The 22,416-nt window shown below is 51.5% G+C and overlaps 1 protein-coding gene across 1 annotated transcript; it reads left to right on the top strand.

Moving 5' to 3' along the window:
- The first annotated feature begins 16 nt into the window (after positions 1-16).
- SMPDL3B (sphingomyelin phosphodiesterase acid like 3B) lies at positions 17-21,946 on the top strand. Its single transcript, XM_012750564.2, has 10 exons — positions 17-167; positions 1,149-1,262; positions 1,366-1,488; positions 9,464-9,677; positions 12,530-12,627; positions 15,632-15,775; positions 17,143-17,315; positions 18,575-18,755; positions 18,833-18,966; positions 21,352-21,946. The coding sequence occupies exons 3-10, from the start codon at positions 1,428-1,430 to the stop codon at positions 21,727-21,729; spliced, it is 1,383 nt and encodes a 460-aa protein (XP_012606018.1). The 5' UTR covers positions 17-167; positions 1,149-1,262; positions 1,366-1,427; the 3' UTR covers positions 21,730-21,946.
- Positions 21,947-22,416: the final 470 nt, after the last annotated feature.

Consider the following 22,416-nt stretch of genomic DNA (forward strand, 5'->3'; position numbering starts at 1 on the left):
CTGCCGGGGAGAGGAGGTGCAGGAAGTGGACGATATTTGCCTCTTAATTGTTAGGTCTGGAGCTGAGAGAGACACACATGAAGCCTCATGTGTAGCAAAATGCTGTTTATTTGGAGAATCTGGGTGCAAATGGGTGGAGGCTGAAAAAGGTGTCTACGAGAGAAAAGGTAAGAGCCTTGGGTTTTACAGAGGGTTTTTCTGGGTGAGTAAATAAATTCTTTTCAGCCGGGCGCGGTGGCTCACGCCTGTAATCCTAGCACTTTGGGAGGCTGAGGCGGGCGGATTGCTCGAGGTCAGGAGTTCGAAACCAGCCTGAGCAAGAGCAAGACCCCGTCTCTACTATAAATAGAAAGAAATTAATTGGCCAACTAATATGTATATAAAATTAGCCGGGCATAGTGGCGCATGCCTGTAGTCCCAGCTACTCGGGAGGCTGAGGCAGTAGGATTGCTTGAGCCCAGGAGTTTGAGGTTGCTGTGAGCTAGGCTGACGCCACGGCACTCACTCTAGCCTGGTCAACAAGCGAGACTCTGTCTCAAAAAAAAAAAAAAATAAATTCTTTTCAAACAACCGGGAGAGATAAGAAAAGTAAGCTACCCTCTTGTAAGTAAGTAAGTAAGACCCTAGGGGTCTGGGAAAGGCTAAGTGCCTAATACACCCCTAGGAAGGGGAGAGCGGTGGGTTTTATAGGAGGTTTGAATAGAAGTTTGGGGAGGGTGAATCCTTTAAGCCTAACATTAGGGTCAGAGGTTGGGTAAGTTTCCTGGAGATTGCATTTGCTGGCTGCAACTAAAAGGCTATCATCAGGAGCTGGCAAGACAGGCTCAGCTTCTATTACATAAAGGTGCAGAGACCTGGCTTCTGCACCAGGGCCTCTCCTCAGCTTCCTCAACTCACACTCTGCTGGGCAAGGAGGAAAAGCCAGAGGAGGCCGTCACCTTGGATAACTTGGAACACCGGTAATAGGTCAGGAATTTCTGCTCAGGCACTTGGCCACAGACAACTGTAACAGAGGGAATGGCCTGGAAAAAAAAATGACAAAAATGTTTTCTGTCTCTTTAAAACATCCCCCACTCTTTTTGGAGAATTAAAACCTACATCCCTGTTGGGAGGGGGCGGAAGAATGTCCTTTGTTTTTTGTGCTACAGGAGGTGGATCGTGGAACTGTCTGTGCAGAGGCCTGGGTCTAGACAGGTGGAGGCCTGGGCAGAGGTCAAAGGGCGGACGTCTGGGCAGAGGTCACAAGATTGTCTTCACTGGAGGTGGGAGGCATCAGAATCCTTAACTGTAGTTGTACAGCAATTGCCTGAAGCGAAATGGCCTCCTTTTAAAGACTTTGTACTTTGCTTATGATTACTTGGGAAGCCTGCAGCGTGGACAACCCACAGCTCCGAGACACCCGGGCCGCAGGGAGGTGATCCCTGAGGATGCGGCTGCTCACGTGGCTGACGTTCCTGGCCTGCTGGGGAGTCGCCAGGGCTGAACCAGGTACAGGGACACCTCCTATGCCTGTGTTTTGTACTATGAACTTGGGATTGGGGCTGCTGGAAGCTGCTCACAGGAAGCTGAAGTGCTGCTCAAAACAGCAAGCAGAGAGCTAGGCGGGAGGCAGGGTGGAGAGAGTCAGTGGGCAGTGGGTGGTGGTGTTTGAGCCTGAAGATCTTAAGTTGGGTGACAGCTGGAAACGGCAGGGACACTGACTTTGCTAAGAGATCTGGCTACATTAGCAGAGGTAGAAGGTGGCAGGTTGAGGGCCTTCTCTGTACCTTGCATTATTCTAGAATCCAGGGATATGGGAGAGAAGAAAACAAAGTCCCAGCCCTCAGGAAGCCCTCTTTACCTGGGGAGAAACAAACAAAAAAATGCACAAACCAGTAAAATACATAGCATGAGGATGACAAGTGCTATGGAGAAGAATGCAGAATAGGCAGGTGGAGACACGGGGAGGGTCTCACAGGCACCAGAGAAGAGCTGTTTAATCCAGTGATATTTGAGTAGAACCCTGAGGCATTGAGGTGATTGCCACATGGACATTCAGGGGAGGAGAATGTTCCAGGAAGAAGAAACAGAAAGTGCAGAGATCCAGAGGTGATGTGCACGGCTGCAGCAGAGTGGGCAGGGGTCGGGAGGGGAGATGAGGTCAGGGGTCGCAGGGATGGGCCTGGCACCAGCTCACAGGTAATCTTGAGGACCATCTTAAGGACTCAGGCTTTTATTCAGCCTGAAGTGGAGCATCATTAGAGGGTTCTGGGCACAGGTGTAATGTGGCCTGACTTGTGTATGTTTAAAAAGAGTCTTGGGTTGTCATGTTGAGAAGAGATGGAACTGAGTGAAGGTGGTTTGCCCAAGACTTTCCTCGTTTTAGCACTTAAAGTCCTGTGCCCTGGGTGCTCCCTTGGTCCCAGGCAAACTTGGCCGGTGGGTCGCCCCAGTGAAGCAGGCGCAGACAGACCATTGAGGAGGCTGTTGCCATAATCCGGTGAAAGGATGGAAGTGGGGACAGGGTGGTAGGCGTGGGGGGAAATGGCCTGATTCTGGACAAGATTTGCTGACAGATGGTGGGTGTGAGAAAAGGAAGACTAAAAGGTGAAGCCAAGGTTTTCAGTCAGCAGCAGGAGGGATGAAGTTGTCATTTGCTGAGATGTAGGAGGAGGAGCTCAGTTCTCCTAGGCTGGAGTCTGAAGGGCCAGTGGTCCCTAGGGAGCAACTCTAGCCAGTCCACTTCCTAAGACACTACCCAAGAGCACTAGGCAAAGCGCTGTGCAGGCAGGGCCAGGCATCCTTGGAGGCCAGCAAGGAGGAGCACCGTGCTTGATGGGCAGGCCAGAGAGAAATACCTGGGTTAAGGTGGAAGGTGTCTCTGGGACAAGCCCTGAGAGGACTGTGTCATTCCCTGTGAGTGGCAGTCCTCCTTCCACCCTGGAGACAGATACCCCAGGTCCCTGCCAGGGGACTCAAGGCACTACCAGTCTGGCTGGTGGCTTAAGAATGATTGAAAGAAAATTCTGGGCCAAGTCAGGAAGCTCACGCTTGCAAAACCAGCACTTTGGGAGGCAGGAGAAGAGCCTGAGGCCAAGAGTTCAAGACTATGCTGGGCAACATAGTGAGACCCTATCTCTACAAAAAAATTAAAAACTAGCTGGGCCTGGTGGTGTGTGCCTGTAGTCCCAGCTACTCGGGTGGCTGAGGCAGGAGAATCACTTGAGCCCAGGAGTTCAAGGCTGCAGTGAGCTATGATCATGCCACTGCACTCTAACCTGGGTGACAGAGCAAGACCCTGTCTCTAATTAAAAGGAAGAAAGAAAGAAAGAAAGAAAGAAAGAAAGAAAGAAAGAAAGAAAGAAAGAAAGAAAAGAAAGAGAATCTTTCACCTCTGTCACTTTTTCACTTATAAATATGTTTTCTTAGAAATCCACATGCCAGTGGGCACACTCTCCCCAGCCCAGAGTCTTACTGGTTAATAAGAATTTCTCCCCACAAATGCACAAAAATGTTCATTGCTGTATTATTTATAATAATGAAAATTTGAAACAATAAGAGTGGTGGAAAATTTTCAAGCTAATACAGCAAAAGAAATCTTTTTATTTTTTGTAGAGACAGTCTCACTATCTTGCCCAGGATAGTCTCGAACTCCCAGACTCAGGCGATCCTCCCACCTCAGCCTCCCAAGGTGCTGGAATTACAGGGTGAGCCAGCACACCTGGCTCTAACATTCCTATACTGAGCACTTAAAATGGACCAGACTTGGTACTTAGGGCTTAACATACACTGTATTTTTAAAACTCATTTGAAAAATGAAAGAAAAGACACTCATTTGATTTTTTTATAGCCCCAAGTAGGTACTATTATAATTATACTCACTTTGCAGACAAGGACAGTGAGACTCAAAGGGGATATAACACCTACCCAAGATTCCCCAGCTAGGAAATGCAGGACAAACATGCCTAGATGCCTTATGCCTCATGCCCTTCCCTACGTCCTCTTGGGATGGGGTTTTTTGTTTTGTTTGTTTTTTGAGACAGAATCTTGCTCTGTCACCTGGGCTAGAGTGCTGTGGTGTCAGCTTATCCCACAGCGACCTCAAACTCCTGGGCTCAAGCAATCCTCCTGTCTCAGCCTCCCAATTAGCTGGGACTACAGGCATGCGCCACCACGCCCTGCTAATTATTGTATTTTTAGTAGAGACAGAGTCTTGCTATTGCTGGGTGGGGAGGCCCTCAGCGAACCTTTATTCAATACTTCTGACACTTGGGGACACAAAGGCCCAGGGGCAGTGTGGCCCCAGGAATGAGCGCTTAGTCTGGCGCGTTCACCGATAGCCAGGTTCTCTGTAACAGGGACATTCTCATCCTCATTTTACAGGCGAGGAAACTGAGGCTCAGCCCAGGAAGTCCCTTGCTCAAGTTGCCACCGCCTGTGTGGAGGAGCCAGGATTCAAAATAAGATTTCCCTGATTCCAAGTTTCATGCATGTCTTTTCTGACATAACCATTGGCTCAAGCCCAAAACCTAGGTCCTGCCTTTGGACACTTATGTGATCTTGAGCCTCTATTTCAATATCTGTAAAATAGGGATAATAGCAGAGGAGAAATTAAGTAAGATAGTTAGCCAGACAGGGTGGCTTACACCTGCAATCCCAGTGGCTCAGAAGGCTGAGGTGTGAGAATGGTTTGAGGCCAGGAGTTCGAGATCAGCCTGGGAAACATAGCAAGACCCCCATCTCTAAAAAAATAAAATATTGGGTGTGGTCATGTGCAGCTGTAGTTCCAGCTACTCTGGAGGTTGAGGAGTGACAATCCCTTGAGCCTCAGAGTTGGAGACTGCAGTGAGCTATGATGATGCCACTGCACTCCAGCCTGGGCAACAGAGCAAAACCCAGTCTCAAAAAAAAATGTGTGTGTGTGTGTGTGTGTGTGTATATATATATATATATATAGTTAAGTGAGATTGTGCATGTACATTGTAAAATCTGTGAAAGTTTAAGGGACTATACACACAGATGGTCGCCAACTTCCCATGGTTTGCTTCACTTTACAATGGTGGGATGTGCATTTAGTAGAAACCATACTTGAAGTACTCAGATGAGCATTCTTTTTTTCGCTTTCAGAACAGTATTAAATAAATTGCATGAGATATTCAACACTTTATTATAAAACAGTGTTCGTATTAGGTGATTTTGCCCAGCTGTAGGCTGATGTGAACGTTTTGAGCATGTGCAAGGTAGACTGGGCTAAGCTATGAGGCGTGGTAGGTTAGGTGTATCCAATGCATTTTTGACATAAGACGTTTTCAACTTACAATGGGTGTATTGGAACACAACCCCATCATAAGCAGAGAAGCACCTGTATATATGTCAAGGTCACACTGCTAGGTAGTGGCAGAATAAAGTGCACTTCGATCAGTTCCCTTCTGATGTGATGTGAACCCCAGGTCTGCCACTCAGTGGCTCAGTTTCCTCATCTGTAAAATGCGTGCAATTCCAGGATGTATTCCATCATGTTGTCGTGAGGCTGCATGGATAGGGTGAGTGGCACAGTGTCTGCCTTCTGTGGGTGCTAAATAAATGGCAGGCACCGTCCTGCCCAGAGCAAACCTTCTGGCCATTTTAAGACCTTCTTAGGTTTTTGGAATGACTTTTGGGAGCTCCTTCTACTCTCCCATCACAAATCATGCTAAAAGGACCTCATATCATGCTAAAAGGACCTCATTTCATTATTTTAATGAAATTTTTAAACATTGCTTTTGAAATGAATTATTGATTTTGATGAATTATTTGATTTTGATAGTTTGTGATTCTGCTGCATTTTTGGAGTCAGTACATTTTTTTTCATGTCTCAGACACTTCCATAGGCCCCGCAAAGCTACTAGGCCTTGGGCCCTGTGTCTGATGTCCCTAGTGTCATGAGGGGACCCCTTTGGTGACGGAGGAGAGCCAGGAAACGTTTTGCCTGCCCAGGGACGCTGTGCCCACGGGCCCTCTACTCAGCCAGGGCCGTCCAGGGGGAGACAGGATCTGTCTTCACTTTGTTTCACTTCAAATGCCCCACTCAGCCCTCACCTTACCTGCAAAGGACAGCAGCCACCCCCGCCCTGGTCTCGTCTTCCTCCCAAGGTGGGAGGGGAACTTGCAGGACACCCCAGGAACCAAATGTAAAGTAATTGCTGCCTCCCATTTCCTGTGCCCATATGGTTTAGCTCAACTATCTCACTTCAATCCTCACAAGGGCCCCAAGAGGCAGGGGTGCTGTTACCCCGTTTTGTGGAGGACACAGGCACAGAATAAAGTTCACACAGCTACCTGGTGATGGAGCTGGGTTCCCACCTAGAGATCTCTGCCCTTAACTACTCACTGGATTGTGACCAGACTTATTTGTATTCTCAATAATTAATGAATAATAATGATATAGGAACTTGGTATGCCTTTTTTTTTTTTGGAGGCAGGGTCTCGCTCTGTTGCCCAGTCTGAAGTGCTGTGGCATCATCGTAGCTCCCTGCAACCTTAAGCTCCTGGTCTCAAGCAATTCTCCTCCCTCAGTCTCCTGAGTAGCTGGGACTACAGGTGTGTGCCACAAAGCCCAGATCATTTTTAAATTTTTTGTAGAGAGGGGTCTTGTTATGTTGCCCCAGCTGGTCTCAAACTCTTGACCTCAAGTGATTTTCTTGCCTTGGCCTCCCAATGTGCTGGGATTACAGGTATAGGCCACTGTGGCTAGCTGCTTCCACTTTCTTTTCTCTTTTCTTTTCTTTGTTTTTTGGAGACAGTCTTGCTCCATTGCCCTGGGGGAGTGTAGTGGCATCATCATAGCTCACTGCAGCCTTAAACTCCTCAAGGAGTTTAAGGGCTCAAGTGATCCTCCTGCCTCAGCCTCTGAGTAGCTGGGACTACAGGTGCATGCCACCATGCCCCACTAATTTTTCTACTTTTAGTAGAGACGGGGTCTCACTCTTGCTCAGGCTGGTCTCGAACTCCTGAGCTCAAAGGATCCTCCCGCCTCGGCCTCCCATAGAGCTAAGATTACAGGTGTGAGCCACCTAGACCAATCTGCTTCCATTTTCTTATGAGTAATATATATATATATATATATATATATATATATATATGTATATATATATATATAAAAATAAGAAGCACCTTCTGGGGGTTCCAAGTCAACAGGCTGATAACATTGTGTCTTAACTTTGGAACCAGAGAGGTCTGGGTTTGAGCCTTAGTTTCCTCATCTAGGAAATGTGCAGTAGAATGCCCTCCTTACAGAACGGCTACAAGGATGAAACTAGATAAACAGGCAAAGGGCGGGCATGCAGCTACCATCCTTTGAGTGTTTAGAATTCTATTAATAATTGTCCTCCCCAAGGCTATGCTCATTCATGGAAGACCCATTAGCACATCTGCCAGGTCCCACCAGATGAGCAAGGCAGGCTTGGCGCTGGCACAAAACTGACATTGCAGACAGGCAGGCAGCCCTGGAAGAGCCCTGTGAGCAGCATGGGCTGCGGCTGAGGGCGGCTGACGAGGTCACTGGGATCTGTGCCCTGCAGTGAGGAAGCTGGGAGTTTCTGAAGTGGAGAAATGTTCATTGAAAACTTTGAGAGCTGATGTGAAAGGGCCTAACTGCCTGCTGTTTGTGGTTAATTGAGAAAGAGCCTGCTTGGGGCAGGGCAATAGCTTCTGCTGTGGTCGTCAGCGGAGGGGTGGCGACTCACACAGAGACAAGGGCAAAGGCCCCTCGCCCCATCCGGCCTGGCCAGCCTGGCCCCAGGCTTGGAAGCAGGTGTGACCCACTCACAGTATCAGCCCAGAGGCTTGGAAGAGCCACCAGCTCTGCCCACTTGCTAGCCGGAATGGGGCAGTTAGATCCTTCACTCTGGCTTAGGGCTTTGCCTCTGTAGGGATAATTTCTGATATATTAGAGGTTATAATTTTTTTTTTGAGACAGAGTCTCACTCTGTTGCCCAGGCTAGAGTGAGTGCTGTGTCGTCAGCCTAGCTCCCAGCAACCTCAAACTTCTGGGCTCAAGCAATCCTCTTGCCTCAGCCTCCTGAGTAGCTGGGACTACAGGCGCACGCCACGACACTCGGCTAATTTTTACTATTTTTAGTAGAGACAGAGTCTCACTCTTGCTCAGGCTGGTCTCAAACTCCTGAGCTCAAGCGATCCTCCCGCCTCGGCCTCCCAGAGTGCTAGGATTTCAGGTGTGAGCCACCGTGCCCAGCCTAGAGATCACAATTTGTGCGAAAAGGTTAAATCCCCCCCTGTTATAAACAAAAACTCAGTTTGCATAAAAAATAAAAATGTGGGCATACACTGTCAACAAAAAGGCACATTTAAAATAAAAAGGCACTGGTTTTATCCTCTTAACAATCACATCTCCCTGGGAGAGGATCTGGAGCCAGAGGCCCCCACCATTACCACGTGATCTCAGACCTCTGGACTTAGTTTCCTTTTCTGTAAAATGGGGATGGGGATCAATACTTTCCAGAGCTGTGGTGAGGAGGACTGAACAGTGCACATGTGTGGGATGGTGATTTGCTTAATCAGTCATTTACACCTTAGTGTGAACAAGTTCCAGGTCCTTTCCTGAGACCTGGAGATGTGGGCAAAAGTTCTAGAGCATCTGGGAGTGAGGTCTGAGCCAGCCATTACCTGTGGGCCTGTCCTGGAGCCACACTGAATGGCCTGTGGCTCAGGTGGGGCAAGGGCTACCCAACCTTGAAATCAACGGAAGTCGAGTCTCCTAGGCCCAGCTCGGCTTCCTGGGCGAGGGATGTTGGATCTGAGGGACTGTTGGATCTGAGTGATCCGGGAAATGGAAGCGGAAGTGAAACCAAAAGTGGAGGGTGAGGAAATCCCAGGACTTACCCTTGTCTTAGCCAGAAACATGGGGTTCAGGGCAGAGGCCAAACCCTCCTTCAATAAGCAGTCATCGAAACTGCCTGTGCCAGGCCCTCCACCGTGTGCACGGGACAGATCACTCCATCTCGCCCATTTCTTTGGATTTCTTCCTCTGTATGCCGAGAGGTTTTGGCATAGGACTCAGCCTCCTTTGGTTCCGAGCTGAGTCCAGGTTTGGGTCAACAGCTTCAGCAAACAGGACCTGTCCCAGCTGCCTGAGCTGCCACCCTAAATCCAGAATCCTGCAGGCTTCGCGACAGGAGAAACTCAGCCCAGTCTGAAATGGTGTCCCTTTTTTCCTGGTCTAGTACTCTTAGACTCATTTCTACACATTTCCCCAAGTTTTTGCTGGTATTGATTAGCAAGATCTTCTGGCTCACTTGGCGTGTAAGCCTCCTCCCTCTGGGCAGAGCCAGACCTGTGGGCCCTTCTTCTCTGAATCCTGGGTGCCCAGAGGAGGCGTCCTTTATCCTGTGTGACCCCCCCTCCCCCGGCCCAGGGTTCCCCAGGCTGCCGCCCCATCCAGGCTCAGGAGGGACGGCATTGAGGGAGGGTCTCTTTTCCCCTGCAGGGAAGTTCTGGCACATCTCTGACCTGCACCTGGACCCCGACTACAGTGTATCCAAAGACCCCCTCCAAGTGTGCCCGTCAGCGGGCTCCCAGCCAGTGCCCAGCGCGGGCCCCTGGGGCGACTACCTCTGCGATGCTCCCTGGATCCTCGTCAACTCCTCTGTCTATGCCATGAAGCAGATCGAGCCGCAGCCGGACTTCATCCTCTGGACCGGGTGAGCAGTCGGGGCAGCAGCTCCCCTGCGCCGGTACCTGTTGTGTGCCGTGTGCCAGCCTGGCACTTCAGTCACCTTAATCCTCAGATCAGCCCTGTCACAGAGATGAGGAACCCGAAGCGTCAAGGAGTTATGTACCTTGCCCAGTCCGACTGATTCCAAAGTCTGTGTCCTCAACCTCCATATCTCTCTTGGCAGAACACAGCTGGGGACATGGTGGTGGCATGTCTGGGCACCTGAGGAGCTCCTGGGTTTTAAGTTGGGGGTGGACACTGGAGCCACCCCCACGGGGGTTTAGGGACTCTAAGCCAGAGAGATCCAAATGCAGGAAGGGAAGAAGGTGCCAGGGCTGAAAGGGGGCCAGAATTGTGGCCAAGTGTCCTGGTCAGCTGCTGGCCACCCCTGGGCTGCCCAGTGGCCCTGGAGCATTCTCACTGGTCAGAGCACGGCTCTGCACGGGACAGCTGGAGGGACGATTACGCTCAGCCACAGAGGCCAGTGTCTGCTTCTCCTCTAAGGATGCTGCTTAGTGGAGTCTGTCCACTTTCCTGGGAACTTGCCTTCCTTATCACTCAAGGTCCCCCTGGTCCCGCCCACTCCCTCACTTGGTAGGTGAGCCTGTCGGGTGCTTGGCCCTGTGGTGGCCACTGGGGAACTGAGACGATGGAGACCCAGACTTGCCTTCAAGGAGCTCACGGTCTTGTGGGCAATGCAGATAAACGCGTTGACCAGTACATCCCAGCGAGGAAGGATGACGCCTGACACCATCGGGCAGGACTGGGGAGGCTTTACTGCAGGAGAGCTGGCGAGCAAGGCTGGGAGGGGCTCTGAGTCCACGCTCCCTCTGCCAGCCTCCACGACACTTCTATAAAGCAGAATAAAACCCGTGAGGCTCCCAGCTGTCCCCCACTGTGTGACATGGGAGTGACCAGGAATGACCCTCAGGTGATCTTGTGGTTGGCAGGGGGAGAGGCAAGGCTGGGCACTTAAGAAACGTGACATTGGCCCGGCGCGGTGGCTCACGCCTGTAATCCTAGCTCTCTGGGAGGCTGAGACGGGCGGATTGCTCAAGGTCAGGAGTTCGAAACCAGTCTGAGCAAGAGCGAGACCTCGTCTCTACTATAAATAGAAAGAAATTAATTGGCCAACTAATATATATAGAAAAAAAAATTAGCCGGGCATGGTGGCACATGCCTGTAGTCCCAGCTACTCGGGAGGCTGAGGCAGGAGGATCGCTTGAGCCCAGGAGTTTGAGGTTGCTGTGAGCTAGGCTGATGCCATGGCACTCACTCTAGCCTGGGCAACAAAGCGAGACTCTGTCTCAAAAAAAAAAAAAAAAAAAAGAAACGTGACATTGTCTCAGGAGGGTCCTGCACGGCCCTGGCTTCCTTGGGGTCCCCTTGGGGTCCGGAGTCAATCTAAGAAAAAAGTGAAATTTAGTCCATGACCTTGGACACCTGCTCCCTCAAGGGGTCTTGCTGTGGGAGCCTCTGATTTCTCTGAGGAGGGGGAAATGTGTATCATTCTGAAAGACGTGATCCATCTGGGAGAGGCTTTGGGAAATTCATCATCCTTTAACAGATGTATAATTTTTCTGGGAGATCTATGGGACCTTGCAGAGGTGTATGGCATTGGACCAGGTGATCTCGAGGACCCTTTATAATTCCTCAACTATAAAAAAGTTTGACTTCTCCTCGAGCTGCAAGCCCTTAGAGAATAACCAGTAGAAATTGGATGTGTTTTCTAGCAGACAGAATTAGATCCTCCAAACTAGGAAAAAAGTAGAATTTTCTTCCTATGTCTTTGGGTTCCTAGCCTGTCCCCAAAGAGTTTTCAGGGCCAAACACCTCCTCTTGCTGCCCTAGTGAGTATCAGAGATGCAGTTAGGATGTGATGGGTGTTGTCATAGACTCTGCGGCCATGCTGATGGGGTTCAAATCTTGACTCCACCACTTTCTGGTTGGCTGCACTTAGGCACAATTCTTAACCCTTCTGTGCCTTGTTTTTTTAATCTGCTAAATGGGTCTAACAGCAGAACCTACGTTGTAGGGTTATAATGAGGAACCGATCAGTGGATATGACTAATGGCACATTGTAAGCCCGTGTGAGCTCCTGGCGGCAGTATTTGTGTTAAGCTAGTTAACTCCTGGCGAGGGCCGAGGACATGGCCAGCAGGTTCCTCTCTCAATCTGGTCTAGCAGAGGCCTCCAGATTTAAGTTATTTGAACTTCTACCCATCCTCAAATGCCCCCTGCCACCATTCTCCTCCCGTGCTGAGCATTTCCAAGGTGGATCCAAGAATTTAGATCAGTTGAATGGGGGACACAATGTCCTGGGGCAGGTCCTGGATCTGCCCTAGAGAAGATCTGAACCTACACTCTGAAGCCAGCTCCCAACTTAACTCCTTAGAACTCTTGGGGAAAGGTGCAGCATCCAGAGATGGCTTCTCTACCCCGAACCCCCTGGGGGCTTGCAGATGGGACTGGAACCCAGAGCTTCCCTCTCTAAATACTATTCACCACAACCTAGCAACCTATATGCAATTTTATACATATAATTTCTCCCCTTGATCGAAGTCTCACAAATACTCTATGAGTAGTACCTTATTATCCCCACTTTACAGATGAGCTAATAGAGGCTTAGAGAGGTTAAACAACCAGCCCAGGGACCCACAGCAGGTACATGGCAGAGCCAGGATTTGAACTCTGTCCTGGCTCCACTCCAGCCTGGCTATTCCCCGCTAAGTGGACATCTGAGGCCCAGCCCACAACTTCTCACTGCAGAGCTTCCCTTCCTTTGCTTGTGTCCCTTCCTGAGTTCTGGGCCCTAACTGGCTCGGTGGTGTTTTGCAGCGATGACACGCCTCATGTGCCCAACGAGAGGCTGGGAGAGGCAGCTGTGCTGGAAATTGTGGGACGCCTGACCAAGCTCATCAGAGAGGTCTTTCCAGGTGAGACTCTGTCATCGTCCCCCTGCCCACCACGTCCCCTGAACCCCAGGTGGTGCCTGGGGGACAATAGCAGCAGCAAGTGTAAAGACCTTCATCCATTGGTGACAATGGCTGTCGGCCAGGTCCTGTGTCAGGTGCTTCACAGTGATCATTTCTTACCTTCCCAACAACCCCGCAAGTGACATGTGAGCCTGTGGGCCCATGGTACACGCAGAATCCTGTTACAGGGAGTGCCTGCTGTTTCCCTGCCTTCTGCCCCTACCGGTCTAACAGCAGACCCACAGAAGAGTGTTTACGCTTACACACAGGTGTCATCCCTGGGGAGGTCCTCACAGCCCTGTGTCCTGCTCTGGCTGGGGCTGACATCCTCCACCCTCAAACCATCCCGCTGCCAGGGGCTCTGGGAGATGCTGATTTGCAGCAAAGTGCTGTTTCTTGTTGCTTCCAAGGCCTTCAGAGCCTGGCAGAGGGGACGGGGACGGGGAGCGAGCGAGGCAGCAGCTCTAAGGGACACTATAGGGAGAATACAGTGTAATGGTCCTTGAATATGTTTCAAACACAAAGTCCTGGGGGCTGAGTCGGGCTGGCGGGCTACCCGTGAAAGCAGCCCACTAGCCACCCCTGCTCCTCCTGCATTGTGGGCTCTGGTCCAGCTGTTCCCTCTAGTCTTAGCCACGGGTCCTCAGGACCCAGACATGGAATGGTGACAGTAAAAATTAAAACAGCAGCAGAGTAACCACATGTATCAAGTGCTAAGTGTCATGCGCCTTGTCTCATTCACTGTCGTGATAATCCTGGGCAGAAGAGCTAGTACATCTCCATTTTACTGATGAGGAAGGTGAGCCTTGGGGTCAAGGAAACTGCTCAAGATCATGTGGCAAGGGTGGGGACCCAAATCCTGGTTTGAGCACTGCTATTATCCCTACTCCCACAGACCCCTTTGCTCAGTGTAAATCAGTGTGTGCAAGGGGATGTCTGGAGGCTTCTAGTTGGTCTAACCCAACCCAAGCCAACCCAACCCAACTCGGACTGCTGGGGGACCTTCATCTTGAGCAGAGGTCACTACTTGGGGTCAAACCATGACATTTCCCCCACTCCAGCAATAGGTCTGTTACTCACAATGGATGGCTCAGAGCTAGTCAGTTCCTAGGGAGGGAATCAAACTTCCTTTGCTCTGTATGGGGCTTTTAGACTAATAGTGAAATAATAGATAAGAAAATGTAGATGATAAGATTTTGCAGTTTATACCACACTTGCACATTTATGGAATTTTCTAATATCTGAGGTGCCATTGACTTAAAGATGCATGGTTATTTTATGTATTGCTAAGAAAAAAACGCTGTCACTTCCAGTCTGACACAGCGCTTTCTCCCGGCCACAGCCGCAAGACACACCTCACTTTTAGAGACGGTAAAATGAGAATAAATTGGAAGAGATGAAATGAAGCATTGTCTTATTTGAGAATTATACAACATAGGCCAGGCAGAACGCTCTTCTTCTATGGATAATTAGGCTGAAGTACAGAGGGGCCAAGTAACTGGTTCGAGAGGAGGAAGAGACAGAGGTTTAGGATTCCAGGATCCACAGCACGTGCTCTTCCTGCCACGTTCAGTCCGCGTTGCCCCCAGAGTCGCTGGGGGCAACGCCAGTCCCTGCCTCCCTGCTCCGGGGAGTGGCGGAGAGCGCAGGCGCCCAAGGCAAACCAATCCAGGGCCCAGTTCCAGCTCTGCCACGTTCTAGCTGGGTCATCTCAGCCAGACTGTTTTTCTCCCAGTGAAAAAAGGAAAAGAATGGTACCTGCCCAGAGGGTGGTTATGCGGATTAAATAAGGTAATGCGTTCAGTCATTTAGTCAATCAACAAATATGTAGTGGGCATCTGTTATGGGTGGGACACCACTCTAGGGGTAGAGGACTTGGAAATGGGCAGGATGCCAGGTCACGCCCCCAGGGGGCTCGTGCTGGTGAGGACCCTGGCACACAGGCGGTACCACAATGGGAGCGATTCCCTCCCTCTTCATCTGCCCTTCGGATTTGTGTTTTTTCTTCAATGGATTCTCAATGGCTGCTGGCACGTTAGAGAGGTGAGGGTTTTTTTTAAGGTGGTTACAGTGATGCACTCCACAACCTCCTACTTTGGCAGAGCTGTCAGCATTTCTAGATCTTGTAGGCCACACAGGGCAAAGGATTTGTGAGAGAATTGGAGGCTCTAGCCTTCCTCACTAGTTCAAGGTCACTCCCTGGGATGGGGCAAGCTCATACAAGGGCAAGGCCCTCCCTGCTCTGAGCACGTGAGGAGTTTAGTTCATCGTCACATTATTAATGGAGCACCCACTATGTGCCAGACACAGAGCACAGAATAAAAGCAGGAGTGCTCCATTATTAATGGAGCACCCCCACTGCTGCCCTCTGTCACCACACCCACAGCAGTGGCCCTTCCCTTTTTGCTGGAGCCCTCACACCTCTAATTACTCAATACCTGTCAACCCTACTGCACCGCAAGGCCTCTGGGACTGGGAGCCTGGGTCCCTGCTCTATGCGTCAGCACATAGTAGGTGCTCAACAACAAATCTGCTGACTGCATGAACCACTGAAACTCCTAAGGCCTCCCAGAGTGAGCCAGAGCCCTTCCCTAACAGTAAGATGGATCTGGAATCGACAAGAACTGGGAACACTAAATGGCCAAGTGACTGACAATGACCTGAATGATTTCGACCGTCCATTTCCCCCTTCTCATCTGCTGGCTCCTTTCTGGCCAGCAGACTTCCCCCTGGGAATGGGGTTAGGGACTGGAGTCAGAGAACTCTCTGTCCTTCCTTCCCAGGTCTGAGCAGAGTTCAGCCAGATTCTATCGGCTGCAGTTTCCTGCTTATCTTTGTATTTTTCTCATCTGCGCTATCGCTATCACTCTTCCTCATTAGGTCTGATGGCTGGTGGCCAACTGAAAATGACTGATTCCACCAAGTGCCTTTGCGTATATGTTTTGTATTTCTCCTTTGCCCCCAGATACTAAAGTCTATGCTGCTTTGGGAAATCATGACTTTCACCCCAAAAACCAGTTCCCAGCAGGGAGAAACAACATCTACAACCAGGTAGCGGAACTGTGGAAACCCTGGCTGAGTGACGAATCCATTGCTCTCTTCAAAGAAGGTACTAACATCATTTGCTACCATAAAGAGCACCTGCTGCATGCCAGGTCTGATCTAATTTTGTCTTCATAACAACTCTTTGAAATAGGTACTGATTATATCCCCATTTTACAGAGAAGGAGACTGAAGCTTGAAGATACCAAGTCACTTGGCCAAAGCCACATAGTTTACTTAGAAAAGGCAGGCTTGGAGACTGGGTGCGGTGGCTCACGCCTGTAATCCTAGCACTCTGGGAGGCCGAGGCGGGCGGATTGCTCAAGGTCAGGGGTTCGAAACCATCCTGAGCAAGAGCAAGACCCCGTCTCTACTATAAATAGAAAGAAATTAATTGGCCAACTAATATATATAGAAAAAATTAGCCGGGCATGGTGGCGCATGCCTGTAGTCCCAGCTACTTGGGAGGCTGAGGCAGGAGGATTGCTTGAGCCCAGGAGTGTGAGGTTGCTGTGAGCTAGGCTGACGCCACGGCACTCACTCTAGCCTGGGCAACAAAGTGAGACTATGTCTCAAAAAAAAAAAAAAAAAAAAAGAAAAAGAAAAGAAAAGAAAAAGAAAAGGCAGGCTTGGGAGCAGAATATGGGACTGATTCCAAAGCCTGTGCTCCAAACCCCACGGCGCTCAATGATCGTAAGTCAGTATTTACTGAGCATCTGGGAAAGACCCTGGGAAAGACCAGTGACTTCCACTTCAAGCAGGGTTTGGACCTTGCCACTGCTAACACCGTGGGCTGGGTAGTTCTTTGTTGTGGAGGACTGTCGTGTGCACTGCAGAGTGTGTAGCAGCATCCCTGGCCTCTACCCACTAGATGCCAGCAACACCCACAGCTGTGACAACCCAAAATGTCTTGGACATTGCCAAATGTTCCCTATGGGGCAAAATTACTTGGTTGAGAGCCACTAGTTCTGAGACACAGCCAGCCCAAAGGAAACTGACCCTATTCCCTTTCCTTCGTCTCCTGCTGTTGTGACTCCCTGCTGGTCAAAACCAACCGGAAGCCTGTCGATTTTGTCCACATAGATCAGCTCCTGGGGCAGAGAGCTCAGTGGGGAAGGGTTGACAGTGGATCTGGATGGGCAAACACGCATTGTTGTTATTCTCATTATACAGATGAGGAAACTGAGGTATAGAGAGGTAAAGTAACTTTCCCAAGTTGCATAGCCAATGAGTGATAGAGCCAGGACTTGAACCCAAGAAGACTGGCTCCCGAGCCTCTGGTCTCACTCAGGTGCCTCCTATGATAAAGATGGGGAGGGAAAGACAACGGGTGCAAGGGAAGGACAAGGTGGGAGAGTAGAGGGGAAGGGGGCAGGGGTGTGTCTGGCCAGAGGCGGGGGACCCCTTCCATTCTCCCTGGCTGTGATGTCCTAGGTGCCTTCTATTCTGAGAAGTTGCCGGGTCCCAGCAAGGCCGGCCGCATAGTGGTCCTCAACACCAACCTGTACTACAGCAACAACGAGCAGACGGCAGGCATGGCCGACCCCAGCCAGCAGTTCCGGTGGCTAGCAGATGTGCTGGCCAACGCGTCCCGAGCTGGGGAACGGGTAAGGGCTCCTGCTTCTTTCTCCTCCCTCTCTGGGGTTACTTCCTGAACAAGTCTCCCACTCGGGACAAACTCACCCACCCACTCTGAGATGCCCGTCACGTCCTTCATCAGCCTGGCACCTGGAGGGTTTTTTTCCATCCTCGCAACAGCCCTGTGAGCTGGGATCCAGGAGCCCATCGCAGAGGAGGAGCCTGAGGCTCACGAGGAGTGATCACATGATAAGTGACAGAGCCAAGACCAGAACACCGGTCTCCAGACTCCAAGTCCAGTGCTCTTTCCACTGCCACCACATGCACAACTGCAGCCCCTACCGTGTGCCCTGCCCTTGGGGTGTGTCCATCTAGTCTGCTGGGCCAGCAACTCTGCAAGGACTGGCCTAAGTTGCTACACTGTCCAGCACATCCCAGGAAGATCTCGTGGCTGGTGCTGGTGGCAGTCACTGTGCCAGCATCAGCCACGTTGCTCAGTGCTTTATGAGATTATCTCGTTTAGCTCTCAGAACTGCAGCAGTTAGGTGCTATTCCAGGGGAGAAAACTGAAGCTCAGAGAGGTGACACACAGCTGGTGTCTAAGCTGCAGTGTGACCCCAAAGCTCATGCTCTTAACCCTGTCCCTGTTCTGCCTCCTGCAATGGTAGTCAAGTGTCCAGGTGTTGTTAGCTGAGTGACTTGAGGAATGTAAGACATGCACGCACATTACCGCGTAGCGTAAGCTACACAGCCATGCAAGGATGGTTTCATTAGTGCCCAAGCTCTCCCAGGTATAAAGAGGTAAAGTAACTTTCCCAAGTTGCACAGCCAATGAGTGATACAGCCAGGACTTGAACCCAGGAAGACTGGCTTCCGAGCCTTTGGTCTCACTGATTGGCGCCTCCTATGGTAAAGATGGGGAGGGAAGGACAAGGGGTGCAAGGGAAGGAGGAGGAGAGGACTAGTCTTTGAAGCACCAGGAAGGCTTCATGGAGGAGGTGCTCTTTGAGCTAGGTTTTGAAGTATGGGTAGGTTTCACAGAAGTGAAAGTGAGAATGGCACTCCAGGTGGCGTCCTTCATGGCACAGCACAGGCGAAGGCACAGTGGCGGAAGGCGTGCGGCACATGCAGTGAATCGGCCTGGGAGGCGGAATGGGGAGAAGTTCAGGGAGGAGATACACGTGCGCCTGTCCACCTGCCTTTGGGGAGAGGGGCAGGTTCTGGGAGATAGCAAGGAGAGGCTGGAGAAGGCGTCTCTGAGCCGCTCCTGGGCGCTCCTTCCTCGTAGGTGTACATTACCGGCCACATACCCCCGGGGTTCTTCGAGAAGACGAGGAACAAGGCGTGGTTCCGGGAGACCTTCAACGAGCAGTACCTGGAGGTCGTCCAGAAGCACCATGGCGTCATAGCAGGGCAGTTCTTTGGGCACCATCACACCGACAGCTTTCGGGTGTTTTACGATGATGCAGGTACTCGGCCTGGGGGCAGCTGCCAGCCTGCCTCCTGCCTGCCACCAGCCTCTCAGTCCGGCTGTCTTTCCTGACAGGTGCCCCCATAAACGTCATGTTCCTCACACCTGGGGTCACCCCTTGGAAGACCACATTACCTGGAGTGGTCAACGGGGCCAACAATCCAAGCATCCGGGTGTTTGAATACGACCGAGCCACACTGAGCCTGCAGGTCAGGAGCCCTGGGTGTGCTGGGGCACAGGAGGAGGGTGGGAGGGACCTGAATGCATCACTGCCTCCCTAACTCGCCATTAATCCACCCACCACTGGCCACCCAGCCTTAGGAAGGTCAAGTTACCTCCACCCTTCTCGAGCTCAGGTTCAAAACCCTGGGGCCGCCTCTCACCAAGTCAGGTCAATTTTTCTTAATCAAATCTTTCACCCTGGATCACTGCTACAGCCTCCTCCCTGGTCTCCTTGCCTCCAGCCGTGCCCTGCTTTGGTCCATCTGTGCACACTACAGAAGGGATTCATCTTTCTAAAGCACTGCTTTCATCTTATCTCTCTCCTGCTCAAAAATCTTCAGTGGCTCCCCAGTGCCCTTAAGATAAAGTTGTGTCTCCGTGGCCTGGTATTTAAGGCCTCCCACAGTCTGACCTCAAGCCCATTGCCTGCCTCTTCCTATGTACTGACTAGGCTTCAGCTCCTAATCGAGTAATCCTGCACCTTCTAGAATGTGCTTGTGATTGTTGAAATGACAAAGAAATATTCCTTCATTTATTCAACAAAATGCATTAAGCATCTGCCATGTGCCAGGCCCCATTCTAAGCTCAGGAGATACACAAGTGATCAAAACAAAGTCACCACTTTCCTGGACCTGACATTCTTACAGAACAGAGACGATAAACAAATAAGTAAAATTAAGTATGGCACAGAGAGCAGGGCTAAGGAGAAAAGCAAAACAGCGTGAGGGGACAGGGCGGTGACGGTTATGGGGGTGTGCTGTGGGAGACAGGTGGGGCAGGGAAAGTGTCAGAGATACGGTGACATTTGAGTTCACAGTAAGTTGAGGGAGCGAGGCGGAGGGATGAGCAAGTCGAAGGGCCCAGTGTGGGCCTGTGCTCGGAGAGTTAGGAGAGGAGCAAGGAGGCTGGGCGGCCACAGTGGCAGTCACAGGGCACAGTGGGAGGGGCGAGGTCAGGTCACGTAGGCCACGATGCAGTCTCTGGATGTGGAGGGTTTGGGCAGAAGGATGAAAATCTTCTGACTTAAAATTTTCCAAAATCACCATGCCTGCCGTGCAGAGAAGCGGCTGCAGGGGCGAGTGCAGATGCAGGGGGCAGTCAGGAGGCAGCTACGAGGGTGGCTTGGCCAGGGCGGTAGCAGTGGGCTGGTGAGAAGTGTCGGGTCCTGGCCGTATTCTGAAGGCAGAGCAGTCAGATGTGCCGGTAGCTGGAGGTGGGGCACAAGAGGAAGAGAAGAGTCCACGAGGATTCCAAGGATTCCGGCCTGAGCAAGGGAGAGGATGAGGCTGCCGGTTACTGAGATGGGATGACTGTGGGGCCACCAGGCTTCGGAGGGACCATCAGAGGTCGGGTTTGGACCAGTTAGCTTTGGGACGGTGAAATGGCATTAAGTGGAAGTGGCGAGGGAGGGGGCAAGTTGGAGCTCCGGGAAGAGGTGGGTTTAGAGATTTAATCTGGGAGTGGACAGAAGACATTGAAAGCCAGGGATGGGATGAGACAACCTAGGTCCTTGACTCCAGGGAGTAATGTAGATGGAGAAGAGGTCTGAGGATTTTCAAGGGTGTGGCCTGTTGCCCACACGGACACTCAGAGAATCTTAGCGAGGACTTGCAGGCTGAGGAACCCCCACTGCACCCCATAATATGCCCCACATTCTTCTCAGGGAGGGAGACAGACCTGGATCCACCACTTGTAAGGTTTTTGAGCTTTTTGACCCCTCTGTGCTTCAGTTGCTTCATGTGTAAAAGGGTTTGGGGGAGGACTAAATGATGTAATGCACCCAGCATGCAGTTGTGGTCCACATGTGGCAGCTCTTCTTACCGCCATTTCTAGTGATCTGAAGCAGGTCCATAAATTTAACTGGAAAGTGTCGGACTGCTAAACCCTTCAGATTCTAGTCCTGAAGATGCAACTGGGCGCTAGGGGTCCACCGTTTATAACCTCTCTCAGCCAGGCACTCTGCTCATGGTCAGTCCTACTCCCTTTAAGTTGCTTTTCATCCATTCATTCTGCAAATACTTATTGAGCATCTTCTATGTGCCCAGAAGCTTGGTGGGACAGAAATGCATAGGTCTGAGGCACATAACCTGGGTTGCAATCCTGCCTCTGCCACTGAACACCTGCATGACCCTGGCCAAGTGAATTAACCTCTTCAGGCCTCAGTTTCCTCATCAGTGAAATGGGGGTAATAAGCGCAGCTGCCTTATCAGATTCAATCAGAGGATGTCTGCAAGTAGACCTGGTAGGTAATTAAATGCTCAGTAGTGATCACTGTCTTGGCTATAAAGAATTCGGGAGCAAATGCAAGGTGCAGGACTGGGGGTGGAACCGAACAGCAGCTCACAGCTGGCCGCCCCGTGCCCCCTCTCCAGGACATGGTGACCTACTTTCTGAACCTGAGCCTGGCCAACGCACAGGGGACGCCGCGCTGGGAGCTGGAGTACCGGCTGACCAAGGCCTACGGGGTGCCGGACGCAGGCGCCCAGTCCCTGCACACAGCTCTGGACCGCATCGCCAGTGACCAGGGCGCGCTGCAGCGCTACTACGTCTACAACTCGGTCAGCTACGATGACAGGGCCTGTGACGAGGCATGCCGCACCGAGCACGTGTGCGCCATGCGCCACGTGGCCTTCAGCACCTACGCCACCTGCTTGCTCGCCTCCCGCTCCGCGCCTGCGCCTGGGCTCGGGCTCCTGCTCCTGCTCCTGCTGACGGCGGGGCGGGGCCTGCGCGCGCTGCTGGCGCCCTGACCTTGGGCGCCCAGCCAGCCGCCCACTTGCTGGGCTCATCTTCCTCCTGGTAAAATGGGCAGCGTCACACCCTGGAGATCTGAGGTTTTCCACGTTTCTCCGTGTGCGGAGAGGGAACTGGATGGGACGGCCGGATCCGGAAACGAAGCCCCCACGAAAGCACATTTCTTTCATGGTTCATGTTTTACTCCCCAAACAAAGCTCATCGAGCACATTATTCTGTGCATTGTTTGTTTTACTATGTAAACGACGTTTAAAGTAGTGGCTCCTCCCCTCCCCCACTCAGATTGTCGTTGTAAACTGAGTGGCACGAACGCGTTGCTCGCAGTCTGCGAAGTCCCGCACTTTGGGATCAGAACGTGCCTTTCCGTTTCGTTGTTTTGTTTTGCAACAATGCAAATGTGAGGGACTGCTCCGGGCAGTCTCGCCTTCTAGGGCCTCCAGGCGCCTCAAATGTAAACTAGACGGTTGGAAGTCTGCTAAGCGAAGGGCGGCGGTCTGCGTGCCTCGCGGCCCTCGGGGCTCAGGTGGGCTGCGTCGGGGGACCCCTGGGCTGGCGTCAGGGCTGGAGTCAGAGGCCGGGGCAGCGGAAGGGCTAGGGTAAGGGACCGGGGCGTCCGCGGGCCTCGCCCCTCCCCGGACGGGGCGGGACGTGGAAGTCCCGCCCAGCAGGCCCGAGCCCGGGGC

Source organism: Microcebus murinus, chromosome 2 (assembly GCF_040939455.1).
Source record: "Microcebus murinus isolate Inina chromosome 2, M.murinus_Inina_mat1.0, whole genome shotgun sequence".
NCBI classification, from domain to species: domain Eukaryota; kingdom Metazoa; phylum Chordata; class Mammalia; order Primates; family Cheirogaleidae; genus Microcebus; species Microcebus murinus.